Source organism: Natator depressus, chromosome 15, assembly GCF_965152275.1.
Source record: "Natator depressus isolate rNatDep1 chromosome 15, rNatDep2.hap1, whole genome shotgun sequence".
Classification (NCBI taxonomy): Eukaryota; Metazoa; Chordata; order Testudines; family Cheloniidae; genus Natator; species Natator depressus.
Window position 1 is genome coordinate 15,835,439 of NC_134248.1, and position 14,030 is coordinate 15,849,468.

At 50.6% G+C, this 14,030-nt stretch overlaps 1 protein-coding gene across 1 annotated transcript; it reads left to right on the top strand.

Annotated features, from left to right (window-relative positions):
• Positions 1–3,330: 3,330 nt before the first annotated feature.
• On the top strand, positions 3,331–5,940 carry GP1BB (glycoprotein Ib platelet subunit beta). Its single transcript, XM_074972713.1, has 2 exons — positions 3,331–3,445; positions 4,404–5,940. Exon 2 carries the CDS (start codon positions 4,412–4,414, stop codon positions 5,024–5,026), a length of 615 nt encoding a protein of 204 aa, XP_074828814.1. The 5' UTR covers positions 3,331–3,445; positions 4,404–4,411; the 3' UTR covers positions 5,027–5,940.
• The last annotated feature ends 8,090 nt before the right edge of the window (positions 5,941–14,030 follow it).

Genomic DNA, 14,030 nt, shown 5'->3' on the forward strand with positions numbered 1-14,030 from the left:
GGTTCCTCCCCTGGCAGCGAAGGAAGTAGAGAGTATGGTTAGGATGCTCCTTCCCCCTAACACACACCCCTACACACTCACACACCCCTGCATCCTAAGCCTTTGCCAGTTTTTTGCACTTCTGAGCAACTCCAGGCTCTGAGTCTGGCTCCACCGAGTTCTCGTGAGCTGTCGCTGGGCTGGGGGTTGTGGGTGCCACGTCTCAAACCGTGTGCCTGATTTGGGAGGTGGTTGTGGGATGAACCCGTTTGTGTGCCACTGGTCCTGGCTCTGCCAGCACTCGCTGACCACCTGCATGCCTTGTCCTGCATCCTGTTCCTTTGGGGGGGGGGGGGGGGGGAATTCCATTCTTCACGCTGTGCGGCGGCTTTCCCTGCGCCTTCATTGCACACGCAGTAACCCTGGCTTGCTCGTGACCATGTGATTTCTGCATCCCCTTGCTCTGTTCTTAGGCGCTTCCTTTCCCCTTTGTCGGTTTGGTTGGGTTTTTTTGTACATTACTGTTGAGTACTTTGTCATTGTGAACGAAGAGAAACAAACCCTTTGGAAACGTATCCATTTTATTAAAATGATGATGATGGCTATTATTATTATTAATAATGTTTACTACCTGAACTGGTCAGTGAAATAAATACATGAAAAAAACCCACAAGATGACCTTTTCCTGATTTTGTTTTCTGTCTGCGGAAGGGGGACTTGTTAGGAGTGGGGACAGAAATGCAAGATGCCTGGAAAATTCCCCTGGGTGTGATCTGTCCAGTTCTCTAGTTCAATCAGATTAGGCTGGACGTAGGCATAGTCCGAGTCAGACCTGAGTGGCCCAGAGATCCTGTGCACCAGGACACAATGGCACTCACTCAGATTTGGAGGGGAACATGGGCTGGAGGAGTCAGAAGGGTGGGGTAGAGGGGATTGAGAAGGGGAGAGGAGAGGGTCAGGATTGGCGGGGCAAATCTGTGCCCCCTCCCACTTTAGATGGCACTCCTCAGCCCCTGATGAAATTCTCTGGCCTGGCTTACGCAGGAGGTCAGGTGGTCATAATGGTCCTTTCTGGCCTATGGAAAAATCTACCTGGGTGATCCCCGTTGTCTTGAGGCGCCCCCCAAATGAAAGAAAAACACTCCAGCAAAAGCTGAGCAGTTTGTGGGCCCAGATTCCCTGCCTGCCTTCTGCACTGCTGTAATAGTCGGAATGAGCCACTCCGATTTATTAAAAAGAACAGGAGGACTTGTGGCACCTCAGAGACGAACCAATTTATTTGAGCATCCGACGAAGTGAGCTGTAGCCCACGAAAGCTGATGCTCCAATAAATGGGTGAGTCTCTAAGGTGCCACAAGTCCTCCTGTTCTTTTTGCGGATACAGACTAGCACGGCTGCTACTCCGAAACCTGATTTATTAGAAACTTAAAGCGTAATGGTTTTAAAGCGTATGAGACAAGGTTTTATCCCCAGTCCTGCCTTCAGCTATAGCCCCACTGAATCAATGGGCCCAATTTTCCCTGGCCCTGTTTCTTAGGTCATCCTGGACCCCAGTGCAGCTGGGTGTCAGTCCTTCCTGTTCTGGTCTGGTAGCATTTTACACCCCTGTGTAAATGGGTGCAGAGAGAATCTGGCCCAATGGGCTTACACGAGAGGTATTGTACGGGGAAACTGGGGGCAGGGTTTGTGGTCCTTAATGCATGCAATGGGGATGTGATCTCAGCATCCCCAGAGCTGTCTATTTTTATCCCTTTGGGTCTGCTGCTCAGGCTGGAGCGTCTCCCAGTGCCACGAATTCCGACAGCAGGATGTGGTAAACCTGCCTTGCTAACTGTGAGCTGCACATGCTTCGAGCTGCTGAGTCATCTGACTCTATCGAGACAAGCCCGCTAGAGCACGATGTTCCCATGAGCATTATCTTTCCCAGCACTGGCCAGCCGAGCCAGCCTGCAGCTTTCTCCTTTCCCCTGGATCTTGCCTTTTTGTGTCTGCAAGTATTGGGCTCTCCCGGGCTTCGGGCATGTGAGAGAATGCAAGTTTTCAGAAGAGCAGCTCGCCAGCTCCCTCCCTACTCAGCTAGCGGCCCAGGCCACAGCTGAAAGCCAGAGCACCTCATCAGAAGTCACCAGCTGCTCGGAAGGGCGGGGATTGGGTCAGTGCTTTAATGAAGGTCCTCCAAGGCGCGCTGATACTGTACATAGCGCGAACAGGATGTTTGGGGACACCGTGCTGCCAGGAGCGCTCTTTCAGATGAGATGTGAAACCAGTTTAGCAGACGTGCTTTTCACAATGGTAATTGTGTGAGCCTGAATTTTCTGGTCCAATTGAATCTTGAGTAATTGCCTAAATCCACCTGCAGCTTCGGTTGGATACAGTATTCCCCTTTGCTTCCTGCTCCAACATATTTGGTCCCCATTTACTGGACAGATTCACTAAAGGGAGACCTGTCCACAACCAGTGAAGATCCCATCCCCCAGGGTCAACTGATTACAGGCACTTCCTGTCCCAGACTGAGACTCCTTATCCTGTCTCCTTCACTTCCTGTCCCAGTGCTGCAGACTCTTAAAACAGCTGCAGGCAGCTGTGAAGCGACTCATAGTTTTGTGCATATGTAGTTCATAAAGAGCTTGAGGATGAAAGGCGTAACAGGGTATTATGGGAATTACCTGGAGCATTGTCATATTGAAGCTGACACTGATCAATGTTAGGTTCCCCAAGCTTCCTTACAAACCTCTCAGCTGACAAGTGAGATCTCCGCCTGATCCTGCCTGGTTGCCATTGCTAAGTCTTTTCCAGCCTCGAGAGGGCCGGAGCTGCGTGCTACACAGAGGTTTGGGGAGCCGGGGAACAATCTGAGAGATATTTGCCATTGCCAAGACAGAGCCAGACAGGCAAAGTGGAACTGAGTGTGGGAAGTTATGGGCCCTTCCCCAGGGGCTGATGGGGTTTTGAGGACTCTCCCATGGATTTCACATGAGGTTCCTTGCATATTTTCTTGCTGCTGCTAAGCAGAGCAATACAGAAAACAAAGCAAATACTTTGGGCTGCTTATCCTCTAAGAGGAGGGCTTCCTTTCCAAAGGGTGCCAGGGTAAAACAGGGCACTGTTTTGAAAAGGGCAGGGCTGGACCACTCACAGATAACAGCAAAATGCTTTTGCCCTCTCTTTCCTCTGGGCCAAGACCCTCTGCCATTCACCCGTTGTCATCAGGCCTGCCACATTTGAAGCGTTACCACAACCAGTGTCATCTTGCATCCCTCGGAACAGTTGCTTGGTGAAACCTCAGCTGTTCCGGCGAGACGGTGGCAGGGAGGAGTCCTGGGACTAGCTTTCCCCTTATCTTGCAGAGCCAAGTGGGGAACTAGCAGAGAGCTCAGCTGTGTACTTGCAAATGCTCCTGCACCACTTGCCCTCTTACTACACTCTTCCCTTGTGCCAGAGGCCAGCAGGGCAGCAATCTGCAAAGGTGAGTCTAGACACTGCGCTTCCTGCTAACTTTACCTTCTTCCTCGGTCACTTCACTGCACAGCATTGCTTTACGGTGAGGCACCAAGCTGCTCTCTTCTTACCACCTGTACAAGTCAGAGTCCATGATGACCCTTAGGATTTTTTGCAAGAATTGCAATACTAGGACAGTCCAATGGCTTGTCTCTTGTCTACAGCAGTAACCAACGCTTAGATCCTTCAGAACAAGGGTAGCCCCCTACTTCTGCAATACAATCTCAGAGTGGGGAATTTCTACCTGAGCCCACCTGATCTTTATATGTCCTGATGCATGAGAACTGCTCGTCTCTGTCACTTTTATTCTAGCTGTGGAAACTGCATTGGCTGTTCTTAGTCATGCAACTGTCTAATCCTTTTTTGAATCTTCTGTAGCTTTTTGCCTGTGTAATAACCTGAAGCTTCTGTTAATGAAAGGTCATTCGGAGCCTGTGACTGCATGAGCAGTTTTGCACACTAACGCGACTGCTGCTGAATTTCCTTAGCTATTATAGTGCATCAGGAATGCAATCATGCAAATACCAGCTTCTCTTCACCACCCTGGGCACCAATGGAAATGAGATTTGATGGCCTCAGCCAGTTCCTACTGGATGTCTGGTCACATCATAAGCCATCTGCCCTCCACAAACCCCGGGCTAAAATAGCAGGAGCACTCGCCCGTCTAGTATTACGAGAGAGCGAGCTCTTGCCCAACACATGCTGAAATTATGCCCTTGTCAGAGCTGGGGGTCTCTCATCTTCCTGGGTACCAAATTCACCCAAAACTTAAATCCTCAAAGGAAATAAAAGCCCTGGGTTTGTTCTGTTCAGTTTGACAGTGTCAGGTGTCTGCGTCTGCTGCTTTTCTTATGCTGAGTGCCTGAGGTTTGCGCACAATGTTCCAAGGAGTTCAGGGTCAGAGGTGGCTTGTGTGTGTGTTTCAGAGCTGAAGATGATCTGCTGGATCCTCTTCCTTTCCCTGCTGGGCTTTCTGCCCCTTGTGACGCCCACCTGCCCCTCACCCTGCCAGTGCAGCGCCAACATCGTCAACTGCATGTCGGGAGAGCTGACCAAAAGCAGCCTCCCCGCATCTTTCAGCCCCTCAACTCAGACCATCTTCCTCAACAACAACCTGCTCACCAGCATCCCCAGCGGGCTCCTGGACAACCTGCAGAGCCTCCAAGTGGCCTACCTGTGGGGGAACCCCTGGGAATGCGACTGCGACATTCTCTACCTGCGCTCGTGGCTCCAGTGGCAGCAGAATCGGACCCTGTATAGGAACGTGGTGTGTGCTTCCCCGGAACACCTGCAGGGCAGGATCATCGCGTACCTGTCGGAGGATGAGCTCATCTCTACGTGCCAGAACTGGTACTGCAGCATCGCGCTCATCTCCCAGATCTGCCTCTTCCTCTTCATCCTCCTCCAGGCTGTCCTGCTCCTCTTCATCATCTTGTTCCTGCATAGATTCCAGAGGATCGCCAATGTAGCCAGGCAGACCACCAAGGAGATACACCAGCACGTAGATACATGGGCTCCCCTTTCAGAGAATGCCCATGACATTGATTAATGTCACCAGGGCTTTCAGTCCTCATGCTTCAGGGCATAAGCTGATCAGCGGGGCCAGGAAGGACATCCTTCCTCCTGGGATTGTAGCGTTGCGTGGGCCATTTGGTGCATTATGCTGAGAACCAGCCTTTCTCTGAAGCATCAGGAATAGGCCACTTTCTAAAGCAGGACATAGGCTGGGCCTATTGCTCTGTTGCAGTGCAGCTAATCCTGGGATGTTATAATTCTGCACTCTTCCAAAGGGATAGAAACAGGATTGGGACAAACTGTTCTTTTATCAGACCTGTGCATACTTGGTTGCTTTGCTGAAGTGAAAACTGTTACTGGTCTGGTCTCATTAGAGATTTAGTGATGCTCTGTGCAGAATCACGTGCTCCAAGAACCATAAGGAACTAACTTATAGCTGGCAAGAGCCAGGGCAGTCTGAGCTAATGCTGCTGCTATGTGATTCATGCTCATTTGGTCCCCAGGGCTCCACACACTAAAACACTGGGGGCTGAGCTTAGAAAGTCCCTGATGCTGCTGGTTTGTTACAATGTGGGCAGAATCCAGCAGGCTGGCCCCGGGGTTAAGTAACTGGAGTAGGACACAGGAGAGATGGATTTGATTTCCCAGCTCTGCCTCGGATTTCCTCTGTCACCCTGGGCAAGTCAATCAGTCTCACTGTGCCACAGTAAAATTGGGATAATGTTCCTCCCTGCTGGCCACGCTTTGCCTTGTCTGTTTAGGGTGGGACTGTTCAAAAGCCCACAGTGTTGCCTCAATTCTGTTCCCCACTAAATGAAGGCGGGAGCCCAGTTAGGCCAATGCTGAGCGCTTCTGAAAGCCTGACCTCTTTATCTTCCTATGTATCTGTATGCTGCCCAGCAGGATGGGGGCCTCTAGGGGCTAGTGAGATAGCAAGAAATACATAATGCAGCTTTAGCTATTTATAAAAGTCCTTTCATTTCTGTAACAAAACCGTATTAAAAAAATGATGATGCAAATGGTTCTTCCCAGGTTGAAAAATGTATCTGGTTTAAACTCCTCGCAAACCATGCAAACAGGGGACCCACCCAGGAAAGGGTCTGGGGTGGGACCTTATTTTAAAAAGGATGTTCCTAGGAAATGGAATTGGGGGGAAAAGATTCACCCCGGACTCTGCAGCTGCTGGTTCTTAATGTGGAGTTTCTTTGAATTCAGGTTTTACATGGACAATTTGGGTTGTTTCTGGTTTTTATTTATGGTGAGGCCTGTGTTTGGTAATTTGCCAGCGGAGGGGCGAAGAGGAAGGTAGGTGAACTGGCAAGATGGAACGAGCATCTAAAATGAAGCAATGGCCCTGCAGGCCCATAATAACTCAGGGGATTGGGACTGGAGGCTTAGGTGACTGGTTTCCATCACAAGAGACCCCTGTGGCGGGGGCTGAGGGCACTGGCTGTTCCTCAGCACCCAAGGGGTTAACCTCAGCTCACCGATCCTGCTCCCTTAACAGAGGCACTGAGGACAAGGCCTGTAAATTGTTCTGGAGGCTGGATGGCAAAGAGTGGTTCTGGGGATCGTTGGGCTCCACGTTCAGGGACATCCTAGACCTGGGCTGGATCCCAAGCTGGGGAGTTCAGCCGTTTCCTTTTCTGTTTAGATCAGCATCATTTGCTTTCTAGTTACAAACTTCATCCCTTGGGGACGGGCCTCTTGGGCCTTCCGTGGTTTTTCCTGCTGACTCAATCCACTAGCTGGGCCTTCAGGGCACACGCCAAAGTCTTGGGCCTTGTGGGGGGCAGGGCGCTGATCCAAAACCCACTTTGCAGTCAGTGGGAAGAACTGGTGGATTCCAGTGGGCCCTGGATTAGGCCCTGGCAGAGGGCCGAGTGCATAGGAGGGGTGTTGTATTTATCTGGATGGAAGAAATGGGCCCAAAGAGTCAAACTTGTGAACATGAGCATGTCACTGTCCAACATTAAACAAGCTTCGGGGTTTGGTTTACAGAGACCTCAGCCTGCTTAGCCCCATGGCCAAAAACCAAACCAAACCAAAAACAGCAACAAAAAACCCCTCTTCAATCTTTTTAAGACACAGAACGGAAAGAAAGACCGCTAAAGCATTTGAAATGTAAAGTATTACATAAGGCTTTTATTTGAACAATGTCCCTTGTTCTCGTTCCCTGTAGGTGGCGAGTTTTTAGAGGGAACCCCTCCTGTTTCAGGGTGTTAAAGATGTAAAGTGGTAACCGCTGCTGTGGGGAGGGAGAAGAGAAAAGGTCCCATGGGAGAGGCTGCAGTTGTTGTTACTGTTGTAGTTAAAGTCCAGGCCTGTTTCCTAAAAGACAGAACAAGAAAAACACACACAAGAGGGAAAGAAGACAAGAGCAAAGACAGACAATGCAACTTCTGTCTCTGGTGCTGACTCTCACTTGCAACCTCCCTGCTGGAAAAAAAACAGGCCCAGCACGCCGTCGTCTTAACCACTCTGAAGCCAGGTAAACTTGTAACAGGGTTGGTCTGATTGGGGCACGGCTCTTAGCTGCCCTTTTGTGTTTACAGGCTTACAGCAGTGTTACAAACTATAGTCTTGGGCTGGCAAAGCCAGACACTTGTACTAGGCAGAAGGCAAAAGGAAAGGGCTGGGAAAGAGAAGAAATAAGGTAGGGCAGGAAAAAGACACATGGAGTGACAAAGTCTCTCAGCCCTGGTGGTGTTTGGGATTCAGCTGGAGGTGGTGGTGTCATGTGGGTGCAGCTCTCTGGCCCAGGCTCTCAGGGCAGCTCACGGGAGTAGGATGAAGCAGGCCCAACGGTGTGACAGTGGGCATCTCAGGAGACAGCCATGATGGCGAACCTCGCTGCTTCCCATTCTCCTGGCTCTCAGTCAGCCAGCGTCTGCCTTTGCCAAGTTTCTTCCCAAAGTCGCTTTTTTGTTTTTAGGACCCCGAAAGGGCGGATCCCATCCCCTCATTATTTTGTCCACGGATAGTCCTAATTCTCAACACACCTGGTTTGGTTTGTTGCTTTCTGGGCCCACACTTCTCCTGTTTACCAGGCACGATCTTAACCCAGTCCTGGAATTAGGTCAGGAGGCCTTTTGGTTTGGACTAAGTCTGTCTGTCTGTCTCCCTTTCGCACCTTTCCCTATTATTCTTAGGGATTATTGTGACACTTTATAAATTTGAACCCACTTTCCCAGAGTTCGGCTCCCAAGTGGAGTGGGCCTGCTAGGCCCCAGTTCTCACTACCAGGGAGGGTTTCTTGGGGGGCGGGGCAGGAGGAGAGTTTTATTTGTAAGTGTAGGCTGGTTGGGGGGGTGTGTGTGGGTGGGTGGAGGCGGGAGGGTTGGCTGGGTTGCAGGGTGGTAAAACGTATAAATAAATTGCAACCCCCTTGCTAGCTGTATCAGCAGAGCAGCCAGGGACTGACTGACGGCCTTGGCAGCTCTCCAGCCTAGAAGTGGTCCATCCCGCACACCGGAGGCACCTTGGCATTGGGCACAGGGTGGGGGTAGCTGGCTTTGCTGCAGCTTGTGCCCGGTTCGAGAATGTCCCTCTCCCTCACTCAGCTGAGGTTTTAAAAGCCTGGCCAAACTGGGGTGCTGGAGAAGGGGTGTACCCTTGTCATCTCAGGGCAAGCCACTGCCAGGCCTGATGTCAGCTGCGAGCAGAGGTCACGCTGTCTCTCTCAAGCCCTTGGATCCATGCAAAATGGAGTTAACTGTGGAAATGCCACCCCACTCCTCCGCCCTTCTTGACAGACATTACCAAGTGCTGCTAGGTCCCAAACAGTGATGGGCCTGTTGGCGCCTGCATTCAGCCTGCCGGTGTAAAATTCAGCCCGGCACAATGCAGCTCTTGTGAAAGGCAGGCCTGCCTGGGGCCGCCAGCCACACCTCGAGGAAGCACAGAGCCGCGCGGCACGGGCTGGTGAGTGAAATGAACTCACTAGCAGAATCAACATTAGCCAGAGAAGGGTTCTCTCCTCGGTGCCGTCTGCTGCTCCACCCTCATCATTTGTATTTCATGCTTCCGCAATGCAGACGGCCCGGGAAGCCACTAAAAATAGGCGCTCATGAGTAAGGAAGAGAAGGTTACAGGCTCTGGGGTAGTCTTGAGGCAGCTGCATGTCACTGCTGCCACGAGAACACCCTGTCGTAGTGTCTCAGATGGGCCCTGGCCCAAAGCAGGCAGCAGAGAGGCTGTGGAGAAGGGTGGAACAGGAAATAACAGCCGTGACAGAGGAAGTGGAGAGAGCACAGGGCTGGGAGTCAGGAATCCGAGGTGCTGTTCTTAGCTGTGCCAGTGACTCAGGATGTGGGGAAGGAGGCGGAGAAGTCCAATGTTTTCCACTTCATTCCGGCTGGCGGGTCCCCCCTTTTCTATTCCCCCCAACAGCTGTGGCTGCATGTGCCCTGTATGAAGCCTGCACTGAACAGGGGCAGACGGTCTCCTGGGAGCCTGGTGTGATGCTGCCCCAGGCTGCTAGATGGCAGCAAATGCTCCAGAGACTGAAAGCAGCTGGTTTCATGCAGCTGCAATAGGGAGAGCTGGTGAAAGTGGGTCTCACCCACCCAGACTTCACCCAACCCAGACTGCAAGGGGCAGGGAGAGATAGGGAAGCGGGGGAGGCCTGTGGTCAGCCTGGATCTTTACACACATGAATTCTAGGGTGAGGCCAGATAGTCGGAGAGTCTGAGTCACAACTAGGTTAGTGAAAAATAGGCCTGAATTCTGTTTGCTGGCCCATAGGGGGGTTTCTAGTGTCTCTGGACAGCCTCAGTGAGATTCAGCCAATGGTTTGCAAATCCCAACATTTTCCCTCATTTTGTTGCAAATGTTTGCCTGAAAATTCAAACTGGAATTTCATGATCTGTCCTCCTGTTCTAACTAGCTTCAGACAGCCAATCAGAGAGCAGCAACACAACTAGGGACAGCGAGATGTTAAATTACAAAGCTATTAGTAAGGGAAATTATTTGAAGAAAATTGTAACAAAGACATTCTCAGCAACTGAGGTCAGATTGCAAATGGGTCTTCAGCCAAGGAAGGGGCTAAATTCATGATGAATTGTACTTGAAATAATATTTTGATTAGCTCTAAGTAATTCTCCGAACCCCTGGTCTCCCACCCGCAAGGAGCATGCTCACAAGTGTGCATGTATGTAGTTGTTTTACAGATAGTGGCCCTAAGACATGGAGCTAGACTGCTTTGTTCAACGCACAGGGAGAGAGAGGAGAGAAATGAACCCAGGAAAAGGGCTGGTTGAAAAATTTCCCTCAAAACTGTTTTTTTGAGCTGGGTGAAACCTCGTTATTGGACGTATTAAAAAGCTTGTGTGAATGAACCCTTCAGTTAACATAATGTAAGGCTAAATTAATCACAAGCCTTCGTCTAAAGCCAAAGGGTAACGTGAACCCGCCCAGGGGTTTTGGATTGTGTGGGTGGAAGTGCTTTGCTGAATATTGTTTTGGATGAGAGAGAGAGAGCGCAAGGGAGAAAAAGGGTGAACTCCGAGGACCAACGAGCCACAGACAGCCTGAAGGAGTAGCTGAAATCATGGTCTCTGACCCTGGAAGAAGCCTGGGGAGAGGGTTTTGGGGCGAAGGTGCAGGCTGCAAAGCGTGCCCCTGGAGCTGTGAGCAAAAGAAGCTGCTTCCTACTATTGATTCCTTCTGCGTTCAGAGGCACAGGACTTTGTACATTCTTTGTAAATAAACAAAACTGCATCCAAGAAATACTTGACCAATTCCTCTGCCTAACTGGAACAACCTACTACCCCTCACGTTTTTGGCTAGCCACATGGCTCAAAAAGGGTAGTATTGTGTTTTAATAGGAATTGGATTGTCAACTAAATGGCATTTTGCATGAAAAGTGCCGGCTTTCGATGCAAAATTTGATTATAATTTTTTTTGGTCAAAAAACCAAATACCTGAAACATGAAATATTTCGATTTGGATATTCCACCACGGTGCCTCATATACCTCATGACCCCATTCTCCTCTCTGGGTCGGGCTCCTACATCCCATGACCCGGGACTTCGATGATACAACTGCCTTGCTCCACCATGAGGAGACATGGGGCATCATGGGAGATGTAGTCTGACTGGGGAGCACAACCTTATTAGGAGCAGGAGACACCCAAACTACAACTCCTGTGAGGCACCAGGGCAGCATTTCCAAATCAGAATATTTGAATTTTGATTTTGTTGCTGAAGAGTTGAAATTTGCCATGGAAGAAAGTCCTTATTCCCCCTATTTCAGCCTAACCTTGAGGAACCAGGGTGCCTAAGACCCAGGGAACAGGAGCAGGCAGCCCATTCTCTGCTAATTTCTATGCTTCTCCTTAACCTTCCCTGCTTTTTTCTTAAGGCTGGTTAATTTTTGTTAGTTGTCTCCCTCCTATTGTGCCCTGCTGGTCTGTGCCTTGCAGATGTCTCTCTGTGCGCTGCAGACCCAGGGTAAGTATGCAGAGACTCCTCCTTCTCCTAACACCATCGCAGAGCGCGCTATAATGCAGCAAAATTAACAAAACTTTGTCAGCTGGAGACTTTTACTTTTCCTCACTTTGCAAGGCACCAGCAAGCCACCTTGAGGGAGCTCGAGGGATCCTCAGGATGTCACTGATCCATCTGAACATACACAAATAGGGCAGCAGGCACAGGGTCACTCACGGGCAGAGGCTGGCCAGGAAGCAGCCAAGTGGCTCTGAAGGCATGATCCCGGGCCCATGATCACATGCTCGGCTGCCTGCCTGTCAGCACTGCCCTGGCGTGCCAAGAAAGCTTGTGGATTTAGCATGCCCAGGTAGACAGAGGGCAACTGCTGACTTTAGGTTTCAGTTCTCTGGGGAGGCAGGAGGGGTCCCCGCTCTGCGTCGTTAAGACTTGGCACATTTGCGGTAAAAAAAAACCTTCTTGGCATCTTTTGCTCCTGTGACGCGCGTAACCAGCCCTAGTGACATGATGCTGAATTGTGCTGAGCCCATAATAATGTGGAGGCCGTGACAGCACGTCTCATCTGTAAATCTAGAGCCTGCACTCCCTGGCTTCCTATCACAGAGGCTTTTCTGCTGGGTTCTGGCTTGCTTGGCCTGTGTTGGGGGCTGCCATGATGAGAATGGGCCTTCAGTCTGGTGGGAGGGATTTAGCCTGGGCTGTATGGTGAACGGGGAGAGGGAAGGCTGGCGGTTGGGTCTTGGGAAGCAGGGAGGCTGTGAAAAGAGGCATAGGCAAGTGGTCAGGGCTCCTTTGCAAATCAGTTCCCAGTGTCTAGGCCATAAGAGGATAAACACCTGCACCCGTAACGGCCAGACAGCTGGGTCTGCTTGATAGACACCCCCAGCCAGAGGTTCACAGTGCTCCCGAGTTGCTCTTTCTCGCCAGACTCTGTCACTGAACGTGGGAGCTGGCTGGCTGGGTTTAGAAACCCCATGAAACCAAGCCCCAGTTAGGGTGACCAGATGTCTTCATTTTTATAGGGACAATCTCAGTATTTGGGGCTTTGTCTTATATAGGCACCTATTACCCCCCCCACACCCATCCTGGTTTTTCACACTGGCTAGCTGGTCACCCTAACCCCAATGTGGCTGCAGCGACGTGAACCGATTGGCCAGGTGCACAAGCAAAACAGTCGGCCACATGGGGGGCCCCGCTGCATCCCGTGCAAATTCCCGGTCATGAAGCAGACCTCTTTCCCTTGCTGGAAGCAGGGCACAGTGTATGTGGGGCAGGGGGCTGGGATCCCTGGCTCGATGCTTCTCCACACCACACGCTCCTCCCCGGCTCGCAGCTAAGGGTTGTCTACACTGCAGCTGGAGTGTCCTTCCCAGCGCGGGGTGGAGATGGACACACGCTAGCTCTGCCTGAGCTCGTACGCTAAAAATAGCCGTGCGGCTGCGGCAGCACATGCGGCAGCTCGGGCTGCTTGGCCAAGTCCGCACCGGAGGCGGGTTTGTTCTCGGGTGACTAGCTTGAACCGCCACCTGGGTGCTGCAGCCACACTGCTATGTTTAGTGTGCTAGCTCCAGCAGAGCCGACGAGTATGTCTACCCACGCCGGGAAGCACCCCTCCAGCTGCAATGCAGACACACCATTACAGCCCCACTGACCATAGGACTGGCTCTGAGAGGCCTGTGGAAACCATTCTGATCTGCAGATGAGCCACCTGCATCCTACTTATTCTCTCATCTCTGCCCCTGCTGGGCTTGGGAAGGTCAGGGCTGTCCCGGCGCCTCAGTTTCACCATCTGTAAAATGGGGATACTGATACTGAGCTCCTCTGTAAAGTGCTTGGAGAGCAACTGATGAAAAGCACTACGTACGGGCCAGGTATTATTAATGTAGTGCAGTGGTTTTCAACCTGTGGTCTGTGGCCCTCTGGGGGTTTGCAGACTATGTCTAAGCTTTCCAAAAGGGTCCACACCGCCATTCAAAAATTTTTAGGGGTCCACAAATGAAAACAGGTTGAAAACCACTGTTGTAGTGTAATGGCTTTGTTGGCCTAACATTGGGCTTGCCGCATTGCTTGTGAACAGCAAAGTCATGACTGAGCTATGCAGGGCATCCTACATGAGTGCCAGGAAAAACAAAGCCTTTAGCCTACGCCATAAGGTATTCTCTTTGTCACAGCAGAACTATTTTAGAAATGTTTTAGCATGGCTTAAAATCATTGCCTGGTCCCATTTTCTGTCTGCACCTGCAAAGCCAGGATCCTTGGGGGCTGTGAGCCCAATTGTACACGGCTCAGAACTACTTTTATTCTAATCATTTCCAGAAACCTGTTATATTATCTGCCATAACTCTTCTGGAATGCATCATGCTGCAGTGTTAAGGTTTGCGTGTATCACAGGTTGTGTGTGTGTGTGTGTATGTGTGTATATATATATATGTGTATATATATATATATATGTGTGTATGTGTGTGTATATATATATATATATATATATATATATATATACACACCCACACACAAACTCACATTGACTTCAATGAAAGTTAGGCTCCTAAATACCTTTGAGGATCTAGGCTTACAATCCCTGCAAAGGCA

Coding starts and splice junctions, on each gene's coding strand:
- GP1BB (XM_074972713.1), top strand. CDS start 4,412: ATGATCTGCTGGATCCTCTTCCTTTCCCTGCTGGGCTTTCTGCCCCTT.